A 22,972-nucleotide genomic window follows, 5' to 3' on the forward strand; every position below is an offset into this window, starting at 1 on the left:
GCTTGTGGACTCCTCCATCTTTCTTATGTCTACACACCCTTTCTCTGATGATCAGGCTGTAGAGAAAGGACATTTCAGGGTAGAGTTCCTGAATTCTCCTATCTTTGCCACATGTACCTATTCAGTACCACCAGGCTTTCAAGATCCTATGTCTATACCACCAAACACATTTGCAATGTATTTGTTTCTTTCCATGGTTATAGCATCCTTGATCCAGACCTCCCCACATTCTCCATCCTAGGGCTCTAGGTTTGCATTGACCAATTGCAAAGCTGTTGAGAAAGCATGGGAAGGCAAGCTCAAGTTCTGGAGCTTAGAATATGTGACCATGATTTACTGACCTTAGCACCCTTGCAGTCACCTCCACCAATCTCATGCTTTAGTCAGGAAACAAAGACTACTTGTTTCCTCAACAGAACAGGGGCATGTCAGCCATTTCCTTTGTTGCTTTATGCCTACCAAGATTTACGGTTCAAGACCACATGACCAGATGGATATAGGTGGGAACCCTGCAGGTAACTCTTGTTCTTGCCACTTAGTAGCCATGAAACTTCCCTTGCCTTTGTTTCCCCATCTGTTGCCTGGAGGAAATGACCAAAGCTCTTTCTGGAATCATTGGAAGGACAAAATGATATTAACATTTTCTTTTTCTCTAGATGGTCAATGGTCACTTTGAGTGAGGCTAGGAAATGCCCACCTTGGGCAGTAGCCTGTTCTAAGCAGCTCCAGTCAGGTACTTATGGCCAGTCCTCTACTACACCTGCTGAAGTCAGCAAAGGGGAACAAAAGCCTGCCTTCTGCTGTTAGACAAAGGGGCAGGCCAGGATGGGTTGGGCTCCCAACCTGGGCTTGCTGGGATGTGTTGGGCTGGGCACAATTACGTTGTGGGACAGGTGACTGGAGATCCACTGGGACCGCTCCTCGCTAACCAGCTGCTCCTCAGACCATTGGTTGGCCCACCAGGTAGGTAAGAGCTGAGCTGGTTTGGATACCATGTGCAGGGACCACTGGGCCTAGAGACACTGTTTCTGGGCTGCTAAGGTCAGGGAGAAGCTCGGGGCTAGAGTTAAGCAAAGGCTTCAGACACTAATCTGGCTCCACAGTGACACCTGTGTGATACCTGCAGGCATGGTGTCCCCTAGGGGGGATTGGCTAGAAGAGTGAGAACCGGGACTTCTGACCCAAAATGAGAGAGCTGGCACAAGCCTGGAATGGGGTGCAATGTAAGGAGGCTGCCTGCTTGACTCCCCACCCCCACAGCCAACCAACCAGCTCAGCCAGATGGCAACAGCTACCTGCCACTCCACCCTGGAGCTTGCTGCTACTGTGAACTATAGAAGTAGGAAAAACCCTGAGCAGACAAAACATGTCCCTGTACTGTGGGCCTTAAGGTTACGTGACCCCAAAGTTGCCTTAAGAGAGCAGCAGGGGAGCCAGCTGCTACTGCCACTCCCTTCTCTCCTATGGTGGAAGGATCCAGGCCCACCCTGAGGGTCCTTCCTATCCCATGTCTGAAGCTGAAGCCCAGGGCTCAATTCTGGCAAAGTCCCCTGTGGTCTTTCTGCTGGCTTTCCCCACTACCACACTGTAACTGGCACAACTTTGCCAGTCTTGGGGGTAGGGCTGGGTGGGGACAATCTTCTTTCAGGCCAGGAAGTGGGGGAGAAGGTCTTCTTCATGGGCTGTCTTTGTCAGCGCCTTCTCTGCCTTAGCCTGAACAAAGGCAGGCATTGACAGCTGGGATTGGCACTTTAGCCAGGACTAAGGCTACTGAGGCCAAGGCTGGCATTTCAGAGGCTCAGCGCCTTTGGCCCTGTGATGGGGGCTTAAGGGTTATCCTGTGCTCTTTACAGGGACCCAGGGAAACTCAGGGAGGGAGCACTGTGCATTTGGACTAGAGTTGTGGGCCACATGGGGAGAATTGGCTCAATAAAACCCTGTCCCTTTGTTTCTACATCCCAGTGGGTGTCTCCTTGGGGAGTGGCAGGGAACCCCCTAGCTAGAACAGCCCTGATGGGCGTAAGAGCACCAGATAGCGGGTCCCTGGCCTGGGCCTCTGGACAGAGGGGACATTGTTGGGGTGGAGGCAGGGCTGCCTTGGCCAGGCCACTATTGACAAAGCTGCCAGCTGTGGTGGAGCCTGGTCGCCAGGCCCTTGCCCCCTCCTCTGTCTCCTTTCTCCCCCAGGGCCAGCATGAATGGGCTGAGCCTCCACTGTCTCCCTCCCACTCAGAACAATACCCCCCCACAGCCATTTTGTGCCCGTCGCCACTGCCCTGAGGCAGCTGATGCGAGGAGATCCCATTTCTGCCCTCCGTAGTGGTGGTAAGTGTCTGGGCCCTATGTCCCCAAAGATGTCACTGAGAGATGCAGAGAGGGATAAATTTGCCCAGGCTAGGCAAAAGGCAACCTTTCAGGGAGCTTCTATATTCTCTGCCTTTTTGAGCAACAACCTCATCTCCCCCATTACACACATGCAACTCGTCACAGAGACACATGGCAGTAGAGGAAATTGTCTTTCCTGTCTGTGTTCTCAAGATAAGGGAATCTGGGGTCTTTATGAGTGGCAGGCAGTAGGTGGCTTCTGGCTGGCACACACCCGCATGACTAGCTGTACAGATCCCAGTTCAGCTCAGGATCTGTCACCAGCTCCTTTCCTCTTTCTCTTTCTAGAGCTCTATTCCCTGTCCCCTGCTTCAATCAAGCTCCCTCTGACCTTTCTCTCATGTCTCTCTTCATCAGGACCCTTCTGGAGCTAGGGCTCCACAGGCTCTACTTGCTGGGCTCCATCATTCTGGCACCCTGAGCTGTCTCCTGGTGCCCCGGAGTTCCCCAGCACCTTACAGGCTAGCTTGAAGCTCTCCTGCCACCCCTATGCTGGCTACCCAGTGGTGGACTAAGGCCCTGGCCACCTGTTCATTACTGTTTTGGGGGTCAGTGTGCCTGTGTATGGTTGCATCTTGGCCAGAAGCCAAAGCTTTCTTTGGCTGTCTCATTGAGGTAGTGAAGGTTCCTCTATGCAGCTGGCTTTGACACATTGTGGCCTGGCTCCTCTTTTACCCTCTGTTGTCTTTCTTTGTCTGGGTGACCATACTCAGTTGCCCTGTAGATATAGCTTTCTACTCTCATGTCTGTCCCCTCTCCTGCCCCTCTGTCACTCAGAGTCCCTCTGTTATGCCCATGTGGCTTCTCAGGATCTGTCCTCTTTATAGTTCACATGTATATAAGGCAGAAGACAAAAGAATTCTTTCGTTGTGTGTACCGTCATCCCCATCCTGTCTCTTTCTCGAGATCTAGGACACTTTCTTTGTCTTCTCTGTTCTCTCCCTAACTGCTTCCCTCTGAGTCCCCTCTATATCGTACCCCTCAACTTTTTGGCCTTCCTCTCGTCCTGTCTCTTTGCTAGTTTCGTTCTCAATCTCTCCCTCACCCGTTTCTGCCTATTGGGGAATGGAGTACCTTCCGCATTCTCCCACCAGGTCTCATACTGACTCACTTCCTTTAGGTTCCTGTGATGGCTCCCTGGCCTCTCTTCAGCCTCCACCTTCTGCTGCTGTTCTTGATGCTGCCCTTGACCAGAACTCATCGCTTCTCTGTACCCAACACCAGCTTCAACCACCTGGTACTGGCACCAGACCAGGGTACACTCTACGTGGGTGCAGTTAATCACCTCTTCCAGCTCAGCCCTGAGTTGAAGATGGAAGCTGTGGCGGTTACTGGGCCTGTCATCGACAGTCCTGACTGTGTGCCTTTCCATGACTTGGCTGAGTGCCCACAAGCCCAACTCACTGATAATGCCAACCAGCTCTTGCTGGTGAGCAGTAGGGCTCAGGAGCTGGTGGCTTGTGGGCAAGTGAGGCAGGGTGTGTGTGAGAAGCGGAGCCTTGGGGATGTGGCTCAGGTGCTGTACCAGGCCGAGGACCCTGGCGATGGACAGTTTGTGGCTGCTAATACCCCAGGAGTAACCACAGTGGGCCTAGTGGTACCCTTGCCAGGCCGAGACCTCCTGTTAGTGGCCAGAGGCCTGGCAGGCAAGCTGTCAGCAGGGGTACCGCCCCTAACTGTGCGCCAGCTGACTGGACCACAGCCTTTCTCCAGTGAAGGTTTGGGACGACTTGTGGTGGGAGACTTCTCAGACTATAACAATAGTTATGTGGGGGCTTTTGCTGATGCTCACTCTGCCTACTTTGTCTTCCGTCGCCGTGGAGCCCAGGCCCAGGCTGAGTATCGCTCCTACGTAGCTCGTGTCTGCCTTGGAGATGTCAACCTTTACTCCTATGTGGAAGTGCCCCTTGCCTGCCATGGCCAGGGCCTTATTCAAGCTGCCTTCCTTGCTCCGGATACATTGTTAGGCGCATTTGCAGCAGGCACAAGTCAGGCCCAGGCAGCCCTATGTGCCTTTCCCTTAGAAGACCTGGACAAGAGTATGGAACAAGCCAGACGACTTTGCTATACTACTGGTGGTCAGGGTTCCAGTGGCATGGAAGAAGCCACTGTGGAGTATGGTGTCACATCCCGTTGCGTCACCCTGCCTCCTGTGAGTGATGAGAGCCTGGCTCCCAAATTTTGACCAAGGGTTCTGTCTTCACTTTCTGTGCCTTGCCCTGCCCTGCCAGCCTTCTCTCTGTAATATGGAACAGGGTATTCTCGAGGAATAGCTACTAGTTAACCCCTTGGCTAGGTATATCAATAGGTAGCAGATGGCTCTGTCTCCGAGCTTTGACCTGCTCTCAGTCTGTTTCCTGCTATCTCTCTTCCTCTCTGGGACAAGTTGTGATGTTGTAAGGCTTGGGAAACAGCCTTCCAGACCCTCCTGGCCAGCATGCTCTGATTCCTGATTCCTCCCAACTCCTTTCTCACTGGCTGTGGGGTATCCTCTGCTCTCAGGGGAGGCCCTGCTCACCCCTCCTAGGTATTGATTCTCTACACCTTGTCTATCTAGGACTCTCCTGAGTCATATCCCTGTGGTGATGAACACACCCCCAGCCCCATCGCAGGCCGCCAACCTCTGGAGGCCCAGCCTCTGCTGCAGCTGGGACAGTCCATCAGTGCAGTGGCTGCTCTCCAGGCAGATGGGCACACGATAGCCTTCCTGGGAGACACCCTGGGCCAGCTACACAAGGTGAGACCCTGACCAATGAGGGTGTTCTTGAATGCCCTCCACACTTTCAGGCTGGGCCTGGTTTTGCTGCTTGTCCAGGTGGCCCTGCCACCTGTGGCTCAGGAAAACCTCAGGACACTCCACCTCTCAGCTGTGACCCACTGGTGAGTCAGAAGGCTTCATTGCACCTGGACATCTGGTAGGATTCACCTTCTGCTCTAGTCCCCAAATGAGATATTACCCAGGAACCTCTGGAGGCATCTGTGCCATCTCTAACTATTGGGGGTGGTGGTGAAGGTCGGTGGGGATGTTATGTAGACAGGCCCAGAGGATCTGATGTCAGAAGTAGCCTGGACTCAGGATTCTCTCTAAAAACAAACCCTGACTTGCAGTGAACTTTTGGTTTCTATGGCTGCCTTTCTTCTCATGTGGCAGAAAGGCCTGATATTCAAGAGCCTCATCCAGAGTGCTTCTGCTGTGTCAGCCTTGTTCCTTCCTGGGGAGTGGTTTAATCTTGAGGGTCCTGCATGAGAGAAAGTGGTTTGTCTCTATTTTGGTGATCTAATAGGAAAGGCATCTGACTCTGGGGAAGAAGGCTGCTTCCTGAGAGTCTTTATGTTCCTGTAAAGGAGCCAAGAAATAATGTCCTTCAATGGCCAATATTAAGGCATCAAGAGAGCTGGCCTTGGCTTGACAGAATGGCCCAGGCCTATCTTTGTGTTCCTCCTGTCCAGGTCTTCCTAAACAGCTCCCAAGGCCAGATATACCATTCCCAGCAAGTGGGGCCGCCAGGCTCAGCCATCATCCCAGACCTGCTGATAGACAGTAGTGGGGACCATGTCTATGTTCTCACTGCCCAGCAGGTAAGGCCTATCTCTGGGACTGGGCGGAATGTGTCTAAGTGACATGAGTCTTTGTAACCCGCCTTTATCTCTACATCACTGCTCATCCAGGTAGACCGGATTCTCGTGGCAGCCTGTCCTCAGTTCCCCAACTGCACCACCTGCCTCCAGGCAAGGGACCCACTGTGTGGCTGGTGCATCCTTCAGGGCAGGTGAGCGTGGGCCCAGGCTTGAACCAACAGACACTGGGGGCCAGGAAGCTGTCCACAGAAGCAACTGTAGCTGTGCCAAGAGGCCAACTTGGCTCAGTGTTGCTGACCTCCTTAATCCCATCTCAGCTCATTGGGTCACCTCTCATTCCAGTAATCCCTACTTCAAGTCAGGCCTCTGACACCTCTCACAGGACCCATGACTTGCTGCTTGTGTTCCTTGATTCATTCTAGTTTTCTTCCATCCGGGGCTGTCAGCCCAGGACTCATTTATGTATGAAATGAGGGCTAGGAATGTAGATCAGTTATTGGACTGCTTGCCTAGCATGCACAAAACTCTGGGTTCAATTCATAGTACATATAAGCTAGGCATGGTGGTACATACCTATAATCCCAGCACTTGGGAGGTAGAGGCAGGAAGATTAGAATTTCAAGATCATCTTCAGCTATACAGTATAGTTTGAGAACAGCCTGGGAGACATGGGCTCTTGTTTGATAAGAGGTAAAGAGGGAGAAAGTAAGGAAGAGTTCCTCTTAGTCATAGTTAAGGTTAAAACCTGCACGCTGGCCATGAAGCCCTATGTTCCCTTCACTCCTCTTCCTTACTGAGCTTCAGCCAGGCAATCCTCCTAACCCCATGCCAGGAAGCCTGAGACTCACATGGTGAATCAATGGGCTCCTGCCTGGCAGGTGTACTCGGAGGGGCGAGTGTGAACGGGCAGCCCAGCCAAACCAGTGGCTGTGGAGCTATGAAGACAACTACTGCCTTCACATCCAGAGCCTGCTACCAGCCCAGCATCCCCGCCAGGAACAGGGCCAGGTGAGGCACTGACACTGCTGGTCTTTCAGGCAGTGTGGCCATTGTCTGTATGAACACAGTCTTAGCCAGCTTCCTGTCCATTTCTTCCCTAGCTGCCTCTGCCCACAGCCCCTGCATGACCCTTACAACACTCTGCTATAAATCCATCTCCCTGTTTCCGTTTCATGTGTCATAGATCACGCTGTCTGTTCCCTGGCTGCCCACCCTGGCCATGGATGAATACTTTCATTGTGCTTTTGGGGACTATGACACTTTGGCTCAGGTGGAAGGACCCCATGTGGTCTGTGTCACCCCTCCTGGAGATCAGGTACCACCTAACCCTCCAGGCTCAGGTGAGTGGACCTTTGAGTAGGGATCCTGAGGTGGAACTGGAGTGGGCCAGGAGCTACAAGAGCTTCTCTGCCACCACTGCTCCCTTCCAGATCATGTCACCTTGCCCCTGGCCCTGATGTTTGAGGATGTGGTCATGGCTGCCACTACATTCTCCTTCTATGACTGCAGTGCTGTCCAGGCCTTGGAAGTGGCTGCCCCGTGAGTTCCTGGACCTGGCTCCTGATGCGTAAGGGCGGGAATCTCACATGGTACCCAGCCTGAGAACACCTCTGCCCCTCCAGGTGTCGCACTTGTGTGGGCAGCCTGTGGCGGTGCCACTGGTGTCCTCAGAGTAGCCATTGCGTGTATGGAGAGCACTGCCCAGAGGGTGAGAAGACTGTCTACAGTGCCCAGGAGGTGGGTATGACCAATATACAAACTCCTTGCACCTGATCAACCCAGAAGGTCACCCCAGCAGAATAGGACCAGACGCACCCAGGAGCAGTCACATGCAAATTTAAAGGATAAATTTACTGCCCCCAGCCTGCTCTCCAATGAGATCATGTAGCTTCCTTATCGAACAAAGCAGCAGTCTTATCCTTTCCCTAGGTGGACATCCAGGTTCGTGGCCCAGGGGCTTGTCCCCAGGTTGAGGGCCTAGCAAGTCCCCAATTGGTGCCTGTGGGTTGGGAAAGTCGTTTGACCCTGCACATTCAGAACCTTCACTATTTCCAAGTAAGTAGTCAGGTGGATGGGGGAATGCATGAGGGGAGAGGAGACAGTGTCCATAAGACTGACATTATGGCATCTGCACCTTCCAGGGTCTGCCTGCTTTATACTACTGCTGGCTAGAGCTGCCTGGAAAACTGCAGAAGCTACCTGCTTCCCTAGAGGAAACATCCAGGGACTCTGGTCTCATTCACTGTCAGGCCCAGCAGGTGAAAGGCTGCCTGGTGTCTTAAGTAGCACCAGTCCACTCAAATACACACACACACACACACACACACACACACACACCCTATGCAGAGCTCACTGGGCATATATCAGGAGCAAGGTGCCTGTAACCTCTGTCCCTCTGCTTAGAGATACAGAGGACAATCACACCCATTCTAAGGAGGTGTTCTTGAGGAAGTACGAGGAAGAATTGTCCCAAGTGGGGGTCACGCCTGACCCTACCCTCTGCCCACAGTTCCGCCCCTCTATGTCCCAGCGGGAGCTCCCAGTGCCCATCTATGTAACCAGAGGTGACATCCAGCGGCTGGACAATGCCCATGATCTTCACGGTGAGCCCTTAGATGACAAGGCAGGTGGGGGGCAGGATATGTGACTCATGGGCAGTGGCTCAACATGTTGCCCCACCTTCCTCAGTGACTCTATATGACTGTGCCATGGGTCATCCTGACTGCAGCCATTGCCAGGCAGCCAATGGAAACCTGAGCTGTCTGTGGTGTGGCGATGGACAGCCTTCTTGCCGCTATGGGCCATTGTGCCCATCAGATGCTGTGGAACAGCTATGCCCTACACCCACCATTGATATGGTGAGGACTCTTCCCCTGTAGCACCCGGCTTCCCCACTCCCCAAGGTTCCTGCCTCCACTACCAATACTTCCCCCAGATGCTTGTCTTAGACTCTCAGTCTGGAGAAGTTTGGTCCAGGCATTTTCTAGTGGTTGGCTGACTGGGCACCACTACTGCAGAGTGGGCTGGGGTTTTGGGGGACACTATCTGCCCTCCTTCTCTGCTGCAGATTGAACCCCTGACTGGTCCCCCAGAAGGTGGCTTGGCTGTCACCATCCTGGGTTCCAACCTGGGCCAGGCCTTTAATGATGTGCAAAATGCTGTGACTGTGGCGGGTCGGCCCTGCAACCCTGACCCTTCTCTCTACCGCATCTCTGCTCGGTGAGGCACCTCAGCAGGCTGGGGAGGGTAGGGATACTATCCAAAGTAGACCTTCAGAGGGGAGGCTTGCAGCCAAGAATTGTGAGGTCTTGAGTCAGGGAAACAAAAGGGAAACAAGTAACCGAGGAGGAGCAGGCTCCAGGCTCCCCCAGGGCTTGAGCAGCTACTGAACCTTGATTCACCAGGATTGTGTGTTTGACATCTCCTGCTCCCAATGGCACTGCTGGGCCTGTCCAAGTGGCCATTAAGAGTCGTCCTCCCAGCATTTCAATTCAGCACTTCATCTACCAGGTCAGTAACCCCCCTAAGGTGGTCCTAATGCAGGGTATGGTGGGAAGAAGGACAATGTAAAGATGTCAAACGATCCAAGAGCAGCAGGAAAGACTGCTGCTTTGTTCGATAAGGAAGCTACATGATCTCATTGGAGAGCAGGCTGGGGGCAGTATTGTGATAACAAGGACACTGTCGCTGGCAGCCGTCCAGGAGGCAGGCAAGCAGGGCAGAAGCAAGAACAGCAGACAGCTAGGGTTAAGCGCATACAAAACTTGTAGCTCTGGCAGAAAAGGTGGAAGAAAGGCATGACACTTCAAGAAGTAGAGTGTAGTTGACTGAAGCCCCTGACTCAAGAAACCAGTAAGTAAGTGGTCCTTCCCCTCAAAGCTGGAGGGGCCCTATGTCTACTCCAGCCTACTCTGTTCCCTAGGACCCTGTCTTACTGAGCCTGAGTCCTCAGTGGGGCCCCCAGTCAGGGGGCACCCAGCTCACCATCCATGGGCAACACCTCCAGACGGGAGGCAACGTCACTGCCTTTGTGGGTGACCAACCTTGCCTCATGTAAGTATCCAGCTCAGCTCACCTACTCCAGGCCTGTCCACTGTCAATGGGGCAGTGGATTCAAGGCTTCCTTGAAATTCTAAAAGAAGTGGTACTATGCCTGTTCCTAATAACTTCTGCCTCTGCTGAGGGAAGGACTGAGCTAGGTCTAGGGCTGAACCCAAAATGAGAATATCCTTTCCCCTGCAGCCAGGAGCCTGTGTGTCCTGAAGCCATCATATGCCACACCATGCCCCAAGCAGAGCCAGGAGAAGCTGTGGTCTTTTTACTCTTTGGCCATGTTGAGCGCAAACTGCTCACCACCCCATTTCGATATACTGCCAATCCCCAGCTGGTGGCAGCAGAGCCTAGTGTCAGCTTCCGGGGGTGAGTACTTGGCCAGCCCCTAGTGAACCACTGGAAAGATAGGGTTGAGCTACCCAAGATCATCTCAATTCTCTGACTTCCATCCTGGCACAGGGGTGGACGACTGATTCGAGTCAGGGGTATAGGCCTAGATGTCGTGTGGCAGCCCTTGCTGTCTGTGTGGCTGGAGGATGAGGATCAGGTAAAGGCTTTGGGAGTCCAAGGCCAGGTTGTGAACCCAAGGAGGAGCTGCAGTGCCCCTGCTGCAGATCCCCAGGCTTGTATCCAGCTTGAGAGTGGCTTGCTACAGGTGAGTCCCCTACCACCACTAGCAGAGAATAGGGTCATTCCCAGAGAATGCTTAGTGAGGGGTCAGGGAGGGTCACCAAGACCACTCACTGATCTGCATCCCTGCCCCCTCCAGTGCTCCACCTTGTGCTCTGTCAACTCATCTAGCCTTCTCCTGTGCCACAGTCCAGCGGTGCCGGATGGGGCCCTCCCAAAGCGGGTTTTCTTTGCCCTAGACAACATGCAAGTAGACTTTGCCAGCGCTAGTGGGGGCCAGGGATTTCTGTATCAGCCTAATCCTCGCCTGGTTCCACTGAGTCATGAAGGACTTGCTCACCCCTACCGCCTCAAGCCAGGGCACGTCCTGGATGTGGAGGTAGGTGTGCCACCAATGTGTCACTGCTCGGGCACTCAACCATCCTGAGGAGGATGACGGTGGGGATGAGGGTTCCACAAGCTCAGGCTTCTACTATGTGTCCCAGGGCGAGGGCCTCAACCTGGGGATCAGTAAGGAGGAGGTGCGGGTGCACATTGGGGATGGAGAGTGCCTGGTGAAGACGCTGACGCTTACTCACTTGTATTGCGAGCCACCCCTACAAGCCCCTCAGCCAGCCAATGGTTCAGGCACCCTGCTGCAGTTCGTGGTGAGTGTGCGTCCCTGGGGGACGGGCTGCGTGCTGCAGTCCCATGCTCAGGAGCCATGCTCCCCTAGGTGCAGATGGGCAATGTGCGCCTGGCTCTGGGACCTGTTCAGTACGAAGCAGAGGCCATGATGTCCACCTTTCCAGTGGAGGCCCAAGTGGGCCTGGGCCTGGGTGCTACTGTGCTGATTGCTGCGGTGCTCCTCCTTACCCTCATGTACAGGTGAGGATGCTCCCTCTTCAGCACACATGGGCAAATTTCCCACGGCAGGGCCATCCTAGTCTGGGCCTGTGGTTGATGCCTGGCCTCTGGCTCCAGGCACAAGAGCAAGCAGGCACTGAGAGACTATCAGAAGGTGCTGGTGCAACTGGAGAACCTGGAGACTGGTGTGGGTGACCAGTGTCGTAAGGAGTTCACAGGTGTGTGGGGGTACAGGAGGGAGGACAGGGCATTCACCAGGCCTGAACCCACATCTTGGTGGGTTCTGGCCTGCAGACCTGATGACTGAGATGACAGACCTCTCCAGTGACCTAGAGGCCAGTGGTATACCCTTCCTGGATTACCGAACATACGCTGAGCGTGCCTTCTTCCCTGGCCATGGTGGCTGCCCACTGAAGCCAGGGCTTGAAGGGCCTGGGGAAGAGGGTCACCGTGCCACTGTGTGCCAGGGCCTCACACAACTCTCCAATTTGCTCAACAGCAAGCTCTTCCTTCTCACAGTGAGAGCCACATGGATGGTGGGGACAGGCAGGGCAGGGGAATCTCAGCTGGTAGGGAGGTGGGGCTGTGGACTGGCCAGACCCTTGTAGAAACATGGCCACAGAAATATGGAGGGGATGGGGCTTTGTGGAGTAAATGCCAACTCCCTGTCTAGCTCATTCACACTCTCGAAGAGCAGCCAAGCTTCTCTCAGAGGGACCGTTGCCATGTGGCTTCACTGCTTTCCCTGGCTCTGCACAGCAAGCTTGAGTACTTGACTGACATCATGAGAACTCTGCTTGGTGACCTAGCAGCCCATTATGTACACAAGAACCCCAAACTCATGTTACGAAGGTTGGCCTTGACCTGGGTGTGGGGGCAGGGGCAGGGGCTCACCTCTGACCAATATATACTGAGTGAGATCTAGCCCTGAGATCTGGAGTCAGGAACTTGGGGAATGGGGCCACAGAGAATTGTAGGATTATCTTCACCAGGGCCCTGGGGCTTCCTTCACACAGGACAGAGACCATGGTAGAGAAGCTGCTTACCAACTGGCTGTCCATTTGTCTCTATGCCTTCTTAAAGGTGAGGGCACTTTCTAACATGCCTCCCTAGCACTTAGGAACTTCTGCCTGCTTGTGGTATCCATAACTGCTACCCAAATCCCCCAGGACCCCTGGCTGAGCTTAGGGTGGGCCATCAAACGAAGGTCATGAGTGGATCCATGAGAGGCCCAGGACAAGAGTGCTGGATAAGGGAAGGCATTGTGCTCCTTCTCCAGCTGACTGTTAAGCAGGGACAAAAAGGGTTTGAGGCCCAGCACAGGGGCCTGTGTTAGCTGACTGGCCTTTGCTCATCCTTGTTGTAGGCTGCTAACTGCCCCCTCCCAGTCCCACTATGCACTCTGCTGAGCTTTGTTGGGTCCACTAGCCCCGTGGTCAATGGCTGACACATCTTAATGGTTGTAGGAAGTAGCTGGTGAGCCACTGTACATGCTCTTCCGGGCCATCAAGTACCAGGTGGACAAGGGCCCTGTGGATGCTGTGACAGGCAAAGCAAAACGAACTCTGAATGATAGCCACCTGCTGCGAGAAGATGTGGAGTTCCGGCCCTTGACCTTGATGACACTAGTGGGACCTGGGACTTGTGGGGCAACAGAGAGCACTGAGGTGCAGCGAATGCCAGTCCGGGTGCTTGACACAGACACCATCACCCAAGTCAAGGAGAAGGTGTTAGATCAAGTCTACAAGGGAACTCCCTTCTCCCAGAGGCCTTCAGTGCACTCCCTAGACCTTGGTGAGAAAGCCAGCCTTACTCCCTGCTCAGCCCACTGGTCCTCCCACATCTACAGTTGCTAATGAGGAAATCAGAAAGCAGGCTGTGGGCTTATGGACTTCTCTGAGTCCCTCTAGAGTGGCGCTCAGGCCTAGCTGGTCACCTAACCCTGTCAGATGAGGACTTGACCTCCGTGACTCAAAACCACTGGAAGAGACTCAACACCCTGCAACACTACAAGGTGCTAGTGGGCAGCAATAGGACAAGGTGGATGGGCAGGGGCTGCCTCCAGAATTAACATGTGAAGGATGCCCCTTTGCTCTCATTACTCACCTGCAGGTCCCAGATGGAGCTACAGTGGTGCTCATTCCTCAACTGCACAATGGTGGCACTGTCTCCCAGAGACTGGGCCAGACTGGCTGCCCCTCTGGAGAGAGTGAGTCCCTTGGTTCAGACATGCCAGCAGTGGTGTGGTGGCGCAGAGTTAGATTCACTAGAACCCCAGGCTAGGCCAGCAGAAGTCCTGTCCATGCTATCTACCTCATCTGAGTTTCCCACCCCTCCTTGCCAGTGGGATAGCCACATCTCTAGGTTGAACCAAGGTGTGGTAATTCTTGATGTATGGGATGAGCAAGTTCCTGAGCCACCTTTCCCTTGTGTCCCACCTTCTCACTCTTCCCCAAGAGAAGTACAGGCTACATATCTTAGGTTGCATGTTGAGGGCAGGAGTATGGGACTGAGGCTAAGCTTCTGTGGTCTTAGACACCCCCATGCTGGAAGATGGTGAGGAGGGTGGATTTCGGTTTTGGCACCTGGTGAAGGCCACTGAGGAGCCAGAAGGGGCCAAAGTTCGTCGCAGTAGCCTCCGGGAGCGAGAACGAGAGCGGGCACGAGCCAAGGCTATTCCTGAAATTTATCTTACCCGTTTACTTTCAATGAAGGTTGGTGCTGCCAGGGGAGCCAGGAATGGAGCAGGGTTGTCAAGGAATTGTGAGTGAGTTGAGGAGGTGTGGTTCTGATGAAGCAGGGGTTAGCCCCCTTCACACCTTGCCTTCACATGATCTTCATGACCTGCCTGCAGGGAACCTTGCAGAAGTTTGTGGATGACACCTTCCAGGCCATTCTTAGTGTGAATCGGCCTGTGCCTATTGCTGTTAAGTACCTATTTGACTTCCTGGATGAGCTAGCAGAGAAACATGGCATAGAGGATCCAGAGACCCTGCACATTTGGAAGACAAACAGGTATCTTTCCTGTTGACCCCTCTCCTTCCCACTTTGTCTACTGAATTTCAGAGAAATATGTCCGAGATAGGAAGTAAGACTTTACAACATTATCCTGAGTTTCTGCCCTCACTCCCAAGCCTAGACTAATAATAGGAGGGTCCAAGCTCAGGTCACTTGGGCCATGAGGATAGCTCCCCATGAAAAATGAAGCCTGAGTTCCCTGCTGCCTAGGTCCCCAAATCCAGGACAGACATCTATGTGGAGGAGTGGGGAGATGAAGTACAAGGCGAGGAAGCCACAATGGCAGGCCAGGCCTCATCTCCATACCTGACCTGTACCTCCAGCCTACTTCTGCGATTCTGGGTGAATGCCTTGAAGAACCCACAGCTCATTTTTGATGTGCGGGTATCAGACAACGAGGATGCCATCTTGGCTGTCATTGCACAAACCTTCATCGACTCCTGTGTGATCTCGGAGCATAAAGTGGGCCGGGTGAGGGCATGAGCAGGGCACCAGAGGCAAACAGAAGAAAAGTTTGTGGGGAAACCCAGTGCAGAGCCCGGATGCTGAGAGGGATGGCATCATGGAGGTATAAGATGGTGGTGTAGGTGGTTCTCCTACCTCCCCGTTTACACCTCTCACTTCCTCTACCCGGAGCAGGATTCCCCCGTGAACAAACTGCTCTACGCCCGGGAGATCCCTTGCTACAAGCAGATGGTGGAGAAGTAGGTATCAGAGCCTTTGGGCCTGGGGATAAGGGATATAGGCTTTTAACCCTGCTGACTTTTCCAGGTATTATTCGGACATTCACCAGAGCTTTCCAGCGAGCTATCAGGAGATGAACTCGACTCTGGCTGAACTCTCTGGGGTGAGGCCTGGCCCAGGGGACCCAGTCCTCCACATTTAGGGGGAGAATAACTAGCAGAGTAAGAATGGAGAGCCTTGGGTCTTGAGATCTGGGATAAGAGACTCACTGTCTCCACATGCTACCTATAGAACTACACCTCTGCTCCCCACTGTCTGGAGGCTCTTCAAGACCTTTACAAACACATCCACAGGTATTATGACCAGGTGAGGCCATAGCACTCTTGAGGGGAGAGGGCAGGCACTTAGAGTAATTGTAGCTAAAACAATGACCCACAGAACCTCCCTGATGGGAGGATAGGGTTGAGGGGGGCCCAATCTAGATAAAGGGAATGAAGGAAGGGAGCCAACTTGTGTTGGAAGGGCCCAAACTAGGAAGTGGTCTTAATCACCAGGGCCAACCTGGGCAGGTCTCCAGAAGAGTTCCTACTCTCCACCCCATGCCCTTGTTGAGATGGAGAAAGGACTGGATGGCCCTGGGCTGATGGGCAGAGGAGTGGGATTTCAGGTAGGTACACTCTACTTCCCTGACAGATTATCAGTGCCCTGGAGGAGGACCCCGTGGCCCAGAAGATGCAGCTGGCTTGCCGCCTGCAGCAGATCGCTGCCCTGGTGGAGAACAAAGTGACTGATTTGTGAATGAGAGCCAGAGTGGTCACCTGAGACCTGCCAGATTGTAGAACAGTGAGCAGGACCCAAAGTGCTGTATGACCCTGACCAAGCAGTGACTGAGGAGGGGTCAGCAAGACCGTCTACCGACACCCACCTGGCTTGTTTTTAATTTATAATGATCCCTACCCTCTTTATCACTGTATTTATTTGCTTGCTGGAAAATCACATCTGGAAATAAAGTAGAAACACATCTTTTAAAAAAAAACAGTCCCAATCCACCATCCCTGCCTTTCCCTGCCAAGTGTGAGTTCTCAGTACTCCATAGGACTGAGGTGAGAAGCATGAGTGAGGGTTGAGGGGGAACCACGTGCATCCCCACCTTCTAGATCTAGGATGCCACTTTTCCCAGTACCACAGTTTACTCCCCAGACATACCCAGGCTCTACACAGGGCTTCTCTACAAGGCTTTCTTTCATTCACCTTTGCCCTTGATCCAATGGCTAAAATCTGCCATCCTTGGGGAAAGAAATATTAAGCCTTCCACACTTTGCCCTGTCCCTTCTTTCCTGACCTCTCAGGCCCTGCAGAGAGGCTGTCCTCTCCATCTATGCCAGCCCCACCCATACCAGTTCTTTCTTATCATGGGACACTAGGCAAAGTGTCTCCTACCTTGGGATAAGTACTGTCACTGCCAAGCCCCCTCCACTTCCTTCACAAGTTCCTGGCTGGCCTCCTGGTTCCACTTTTGCCCCCTTTATTCTCATCTAGACGCCATTAGAGTGGGTTCTCTCCCTTTTGCACTCTTTTTTTTTGTAATTTTAGTGTTATGTATATAGATGCTTTGCCTGTATATGTCTGTGCCTCCCTTGTATGCATGGTGTCCAGGAAGGCCAGAAGAGGGTGTCAGATCCTCTGAGAGCTGGAGTTACACACATGTTAGCTATCATGTGGATACTGGGAATTGAACTTGGACAATAGTAGCCAGTATTCTTTTTTTTTTTCTTTTTGGTTTTTCGAGACAGGGTTTCTCTGTATTGTTTTGGAGGCTATCCTGGAACTAGCTCTTGTAGACCAGGCTGGCCTCGAACTCACAGAGATCCACCTGCCTCTGCCTCCCCGAGTGCTGGGATTAAAGGCATGCGCCACCAACGCCTGGTTAGTAGCCAGTATTCTTAACCACTAAGCCATCTCTCCAATCCATTTTTGTTTTTAAAGATAAGGTCTCATGCATCCCAGGCTGGCCTTAAACTTGCTATGTGTCTAGGGATGACTTTGAATTTCTGATCCTCCCGAGTATTGAGATCACAGGCACATTCCACCACAACTGGTTTATGAAGGGATGGGGATCAATACATGTGGTTTAATACATACTGGGCACCACTCTACCAACTGAATAGATTCTTCCAAGTTCCAGAGTGAGGTTTCTAAAGAGCAAAAGTACTTGTCCACTTTGCTGGAACCCCCAGTGTCACCCATAGACTCCAGATGAGATTCTCAGTTGTTTCCGCAGATCCTAGCCTTGTGTAGCATGCCAGTATATGACAGTCTCCAGTATGCTCTGGGGACTTATTGCTCCCTGGTCTCTCAGGATACACAGGATCCCTCAGTTACCACCCAGTTTATGGTCAACAACTGTAGGGCTTCTGTTCTGGCCCACAGCAGGTACCTGCAAATGTTGGTGGAGACAGTCATCAAGGTAGAGGTGACCAGCTCCGGAGCTAGGTGTAGGAGACTATACAAGCCAATAGTGATCTCAAGGGCCTGTTGCTTCTGATGGGATGAATGAGCTGCCTTAAGCTCTTGACCTTGATTCCCCTTGCTCAGCCACATTTAGGGAAAATCTGGGCTCCCAGCTGTATGGGGAGGGGTCCTGTGAATTACAAAAAAAGCTGGAAGCCGGCCTCATAATAAGCAAAGAATGGGATTCAGATGGATTTGGAAGGGGTCACCTCCAGAAGGATACTCACATGGGTTAAGTGGGAAGTTCAAAAATACATCAAGTGACAGGCAGCATTTGGAGAGCGCTCAGCCTAAGGATCTGGTCACCATGTCAACTACATTCTTTCATAGGAGCCTCCTCTCCCCACAGTCCTAGGGTGTAGGAGCTCCAGACTGCTCCATCTCCACATAGATGTCTTCCTTGGTTGGTCTTGGACTGTGGCGAATCGATCTAGAGGCTGAGTCACTACTATAACCCCAGCTTGTGATCCCCTCTGTCTCTAGAGAGTGGGTGAAACAGAGGGGTTCAGCCTAGGGGCTGGGCTCTTCCGGGCTGCCATCATTGCACTGCCCCCTCCCTATGCTGCATACCTTGCCCACAGCTGAGCAGCTGGGAGGCTATTTATAAAGACGGGTGAGATCAGCGGCAGAGGCTATAAATGTACTGGCCACAGCTAGGCCCCACAGGAACAGTAGTCCAGTGCACCAGAGCCTTGGGCTGCGACACCAGGATGAGTGCCAGTGCTGGTGGTAGTGGTGGTGTGGACTGTGGTGGCAGTAGCACCAGGTATGACCAGGCTGGGGAGACTGAGGTCCCTTGCACCTTGTGAGCTCACTGCCTGCACCTTCCCTCTTCATCCACAGCTCTCAGACTTCCTGTGGACCCGAGTCCTCAGGCTCTGAATTAGCTCCAGCCACACCAGCACCTCGGTTGCTGCAGGGGTTCCTGGGCTCTGATGAGGAGGAACAGGAAGACCCCAAGGACTATTGCAGGGGTAAGGCCTGACCTTGGCTGCCTGTGGTCCACCAGATTGACACAGGGGTTCAGGACAGCCTGGGAGGAAGAAGGTGCCCAGAGACTAGGCCCCTCATGGAACAGATGATCAGAAGGACTGGGCTATCTTGAGGAATAACAGAAAGATGTCCTACTCTTATCTATTGACTCCCTTCTGCAGGTGGCTACTACCCAGTGAAGATAGGTGATTTGTTCAACGGACGGTACCATGTGGTGCGCAAGCTAGGCTGGGGCCACTTCTCTACAGTCTGGCTCTGCTGGGATATTCAGTGAGTAGCTGGGATCTGTCTGTGGGTTTGGTTGAGGCCACCACCATGACCATGTGAGTCTGGCAAAGACTGGCAGCCTATAAGGGTCTCCAAATTACAGGCGCAAGCGCTTCGTGGCCCTGAAAGTGGTGAAGAGTGCAGGACATTACACAGAGACAGCTGTGGATGAGATCAAGCTCCTGAAATGTGTGAGGCGCCTCCCCTACTGTTCCCAGCTTCTCAAACTGCTTTGGGCCTGGCAATGTGGGCGCAGGGCCTGCTGGGGCCCTGCAGAGTGGGGCGGGGCATCTCCAGCTGGTTCTGTCAAGTAAGAGGACCTGGAGGGCAGAGATCTGAAAAAGGCAGCTGCCTCTCTTTAACTGGGCCCCAGCTGGACTGGGAAAGGGGGCCAGAAGTGCTTAAGAGGAACCGAGCAGCTGGTGAGGAACAGGTTGGAGCCATCTGTGGCTCCTTGCCTTTTTGTTTCAGGTCCGGGACAGTGACCCTAGTGACCCCAAAAGAGAGACCATTGTTCAGCTCATTGATGACTTCAGGATCTCAGGAGTTAATGGAGTCCGTATCCTTCAAAGGATGCGCAATATGACAAAGGACCCTAGACTTCTGGTCTGCACCATGGGACTCAGCCCTTGCAGGGACATCCCATGAAGCAACCCCACAATGCCCTTTGAGCATTTGTGTTTCTGAGTAGGGTGTACACAGGGGGGACACTACTGAATGACCTCCAAATATGAAAGGCTGCTTTTGAGGCCTTTTGAACAATTGGGGAGACAGAAGAGTAAGGCTGGTCTGAGAGGCATCTCTAAGATGATAAAAGGTACCATCCCAACTGGCACTTCTTTGCTGGTGACAGAAACACTATAAATAAACTGAGACAGTGGTGGCCACCAAGATGGTCCAGGGAAAGTCCTGCTTTCCTAACCCTCTGCACCAACGGAGCCTAGGCAGTCCTCTGTGGTGGGCGGTAGGTAAGCCTGTGCATTAGCTGTGTTGCTGGCTGCCCTTCACTCCAAGTCCAGATGTGTGCATGGTGCTAGAGGTCTTGGGCCACCAGCTCCTCAAGTGGATCATCAAGTCCAACTACCAGGGCCTGCCTGTACCCTGTGTTAAGAGCATTGTTAGGCAGGTAGGTGCTGCTTCAGACTGCCCAGCTTGGCTGGGTGTGGCTGCTGGGGTTCAGCTATAGCTTTCACCAGGTGCTACATGGTTTGGATTACCTCCATACTAAGTGCAAGATCATCCATACGGACATCAAGCCTGAGAACATCCTACTGTGTGTTGGAGATGCCTACATCAGGCGCCTGGCTGCTGAAGCCACAGAGTGGCAGCAGTCAGGGGCCCAGCCCCCATCCCGCTCCACAGGTACCAAGAGCATATGTGGGGACTGACACCAGGACTCAGGCCACAATCTCTACCTGAATTACTATTCTTTTTCTCTCCCTAACCATACCCCCCCCAGTCAGCACTGCCCCGCAGGAGGTCTTGGTAAGTTGTGGCACCCCCTCTTTCCCTGTTTCCTTTTCCAATCCAAGCCAGAGCTTGGCTCCTCAGTCACACCTGTTCCACCTTTTGAACTTCTGCAGAGGCACCTCTAAAAAGCTGGGACATGAGAAAAGAATGATTACACAAGAGTGGGCTATGTGCTTCAAACTGCCTCTGGTGACTACTGGGCTCACTATCACTTCAACGGAAGGATACTGTGCCTTCCCCAAATGGCTACTTCAGGCCGCTTCATCTAAGCTAGGAGTGGACAAGGAGCAATTTAGGGCGGGCCCACTAGGTTCTCCCCAAATGACAAAGCTTTAGGGAGTAAGAAGATAGGAGAGGCAGAGAAATGGATGAGGGGCTGGGACTAAGGATGAGACAAAAGGTAGTAGTACCATTTTTCTGACACCCATAGGAGTTAGTTCTGGGGTCCAGGGCTAGGCAGGGAAACTAGGGAGGTGACCCTGTCTCTGGTGGCAGACTGGTAAGCTGTCCAAAAACAAGAGGAAGAAGATGAGGCGTAAAAGGAAGCAACAGAAGCGGTTGCTGGAGGAGCGGCTGCGGGACTTGCAGAGGCTGGAGGCCATGGAAGCCGCAGTACAGGCTGAGGGTGAGGGACCAGAGAGGGCACTGGGCTACTAAGCATGCACATGGAATGCAGGTCTCTGCTCATGTGCCCTTCTGCCTCTTCTCCCCAGACTCCGGCTCAAGATTAGAGCGGGGCAGCGGCTCCACCTCTTCTTCAGGCTGCCACCCAGAGGGCACCAGGGCTGGCCCCTCTCCAGCCTCTTCTTCCCCTGCACCTATGGGTGACCGCAGCTTTAGTCCCAGCTCACAGACTTCAGGTTTCTCGGGGTCTCTATTATCCACGGCTTCCTGCTCCATGCTCTCAGGTTCATCTAATCAGCGTGAGACTGGGGGTCTTCTGTCTCCTAGCAGTAAGTTTGGGGAACAGTGGGTAGTGGATAGGCAGGACCAAGAAGAGCAGGGCCAGATCATCTCTCTTCCTCTTCTTTCCCCAGCACCATTTGGTGCTTCCAACCTCCTGGTGAATCCCCTGGAGCCCCAAAATGCAGACAAGATCAAGATCAAGATTGCAGACCTGGGCAACGCCTGCTGGGTGGTATGCTGACCATTTTGGGATAACAGGGTGCTTCATCTTGGGGAGCCCTACCCTAGGCCTCTGGCATGGCCTAGACTCATGGAGCCAGCAGTCTCCTTGAGTATAGCTGAGAGAGCTACTTCTTGCTGCTCAAGCAGAAGAGACCTGTCAGGCCAGAACTATGCCCATGGCAAGGGATAGGAACCACTAGGAAGGGACTACCCCCAGGTCACCTAGATAATCCCTCCTGTAACATCTGAGGATTTCTAAAAATCACAGCGAGCTCCATGGAACTCAGGTGATTGGACCACAGGCAGGAGTGGGCTGTGGGGGCAGGCTAGCCTGGGCCCAGGCTCCTGTTCCCAGGGTTCCCTTTTCCTCCAGCACAAACACTTCACCGAGGACATTCAGACTCGGCAGTACAGGGCAGTGGAGGTGCTGATTGGTGCTGAGTATGGCCCCCCAGCTGACATCTGGAGCACAGCATGCATGGTATGATAGTCCAGCTGTTTCCATGCCTAGGACCAGCCATCTGCCATAGCCTCACTTCTCCCTTCCCTTCCAGGCCTTCGAGCTTGCCACTGGTGACTACCTGTTTGAGCCTCACTCTGGAGAAGATTACAGTCGTGATGAGGGTAGGGGAGGCAAACCCTGGCCTTGGCTTTAGGATCTACAGCTGCCCCACCCTGACTCCCAACCTTCTTTTGGCCTACAGACCACATTGCTCATATTGTGGAACTTCTGGGAGACATCCCGCCAGCTTTTGCCCTCTCAGGCCGCTATTCACGGGAGTTCTTCAACCGCAGAGGTAGGGACCTAGTAGGTACACTTAGGCCACAGGGCTAGAGCACAGAGGAGGTCAGGGACCTTGATTCTGACAGAGAGAACACTAGGTGCCAGCCTACCTGGGGACACAGCCTAATGTTGTTCACCCTCCAGGTCAGCTGCGGCACATCCACAACCTTAAGCATTGGGGCCTATATGAGGTACTCATGGAGAAGTATGAGTGGCCCCTGGAGCAAGCCACACAGTTCAGCGCCTTCCTGTTGCCTATGATGGAGTACATCCCTGAGAAGCGGGCCAGTGCTGCTGACTGTCTCCAGCACCCCTGGCTTAATCCCTAGATCTTGCTGAAGCTGTGGTCAGCAGGGGCTGTGCTGGCTTTGCCCTAGCTCTCAGTGCTTTGAGGGAAAGCAGGCAACTTCTACCACCCTGTGGGAACTGCTCTCCCATCCTGCTGGGTGCTATTGTGCTCATTCCTGCCCCATGACAGGACAGAAATGCTGGGGCAAGTTCCACATCTCAGCCTGTCTACTTGTGATCCTCCCAGAGGGTCCTGAGTGGGAAAGACTGCCTGTTTCTTAATAAAGTGGGAACCCAAACACTAGTGTCTTGGCATGAGGGAAGCACGTGGCCAAG

The 22,972-nt window shown here is 53.2% G+C and overlaps 2 protein-coding genes across 9 annotated transcripts; both read left to right on the top strand.

Moving 5' to 3' along the window:
* The first annotated feature begins 2,080 nt into the window (after window positions 1–2,080).
* Plxnb3 (plexin B3) lies at window positions 2,081–16,233 on the top strand. Of its 8 annotated transcripts, XM_013125899.3 has the most exons (35): window positions 2,094–2,325; window positions 3,506–4,537; window positions 4,943–5,122; window positions 5,836–5,964; window positions 6,055–6,155; window positions 6,843–6,972; window positions 7,148–7,304; window positions 7,395–7,503; window positions 7,587–7,701; window positions 7,894–8,019; window positions 8,106–8,222; window positions 8,474–8,567; window positions 8,653–8,822; window positions 9,032–9,183; window positions 9,369–9,474; window positions 9,887–10,017; window positions 10,207–10,383; window positions 10,477–10,672; window positions 10,787–11,026; window positions 11,133–11,294; window positions 11,363–11,514; window positions 11,611–11,711; window positions 11,788–12,011; window positions 12,167–12,345; window positions 12,510–12,576; window positions 12,960–13,287; window positions 13,404–13,507; window positions 13,606–13,702; window positions 14,029–14,207; window positions 14,348–14,508; window positions 14,835–14,982; window positions 15,151–15,215; window positions 15,283–15,358; window positions 15,487–15,561; window positions 15,889–16,233. In XM_013125899.3, the coding sequence occupies exons 2-35, from the start codon at window positions 3,515–3,517 to the stop codon at window positions 15,991–15,993; spliced, it is 5,676 nt and encodes a 1,891-aa protein (XP_012981353.1). In that variant the 5' UTR covers window positions 2,094–2,325; window positions 3,506–3,514; the 3' UTR covers window positions 15,994–16,233. The 8 variants fall into 8 exon arrangements, 6 of the variants coding, with proteins under 6 accessions (XP_040600700.1, XP_012981355.1, XP_040600699.1 ...); XM_040744765.1 differs by having other exon boundaries at window positions 2,090–2,325; window positions 10,477–11,026; window positions 15,487–15,548; XM_040744764.1 differs by having other exon boundaries at window positions 2,092–2,325; window positions 10,477–11,026; window positions 11,369–11,514.
* A 2,054-nt stretch (window positions 16,234–18,287) lies between these two features.
* Srpk3 (SRSF protein kinase 3) lies at window positions 18,288–22,935 on the top strand. The gene is made up of 15 exons (XM_005086946.4): window positions 18,288–18,472; window positions 18,550–18,680; window positions 18,861–18,969; window positions 19,070–19,157; window positions 19,438–19,525; window positions 19,986–20,092; window positions 20,163–20,328; window positions 20,426–20,451; window positions 20,932–21,061; window positions 21,150–21,389; window positions 21,474–21,574; window positions 21,938–22,045; window positions 22,119–22,188; window positions 22,269–22,361; window positions 22,493–22,935. The coding sequence occupies exons 1-15, from the start codon at window positions 18,345–18,347 to the stop codon at window positions 22,675–22,677; spliced, it is 1,770 nt and encodes a 589-aa protein (XP_005087003.2). The 5' UTR covers window positions 18,288–18,344; the 3' UTR covers window positions 22,678–22,935.
* Window positions 22,936–22,972: the final 37 nt, after the last annotated feature.

The sequence above is a fragment of the Mesocricetus auratus genome, unplaced genomic scaffold (genome assembly GCF_017639785.1).
Source record: "Mesocricetus auratus isolate SY011 unplaced genomic scaffold, BCM_Maur_2.0 Super-Scaffold_100003, whole genome shotgun sequence".
NCBI classification, from domain to species: domain Eukaryota; kingdom Metazoa; phylum Chordata; class Mammalia; order Rodentia; family Cricetidae; genus Mesocricetus; species Mesocricetus auratus.

Bases quoted from the DNA above. Each gene is read 5' to 3' on its own strand.
- Plxnb3 (XM_013125897.3), top strand. From the start codon at position 3,515: ATGGCTCCCTGGCCTCTCTTCAGCCTCCACCTTCTGCTGCTGTTCTTG. The intron at 4,538-4,942 runs GTGAGTGATGAG...TTGTCTATCTAG, and splicing joins GTTGCGTCACCCTGCCTCCT to GACTCTCCTGAGTCATATCC. The intron at 13,703-14,028 runs GTGAGTCCCTTG...CTGTGGTCTTAG, and splicing joins TGGCTGCCCCTCTGGAGAGA to ACACCCCCATGCTGGAAGAT.
- Srpk3 (XM_005086946.4), top strand. From the start codon at position 18,345: ATGTACTGGCCACAGCTAGGCCCCACAGGAACAGTAGTCCAGTGCACC. The intron at 21,575-21,937 runs GTATGCTGACCA...CTTTTCCTCCAG, and splicing joins TGGGCAACGCCTGCTGGGTG to CACAAACACTTCACCGAGGA. The intron at 22,189-22,268 runs GTAGGGGAGGCA...TTTGGCCTACAG, and splicing joins AGATTACAGTCGTGATGAGG to ACCACATTGCTCATATTGTG.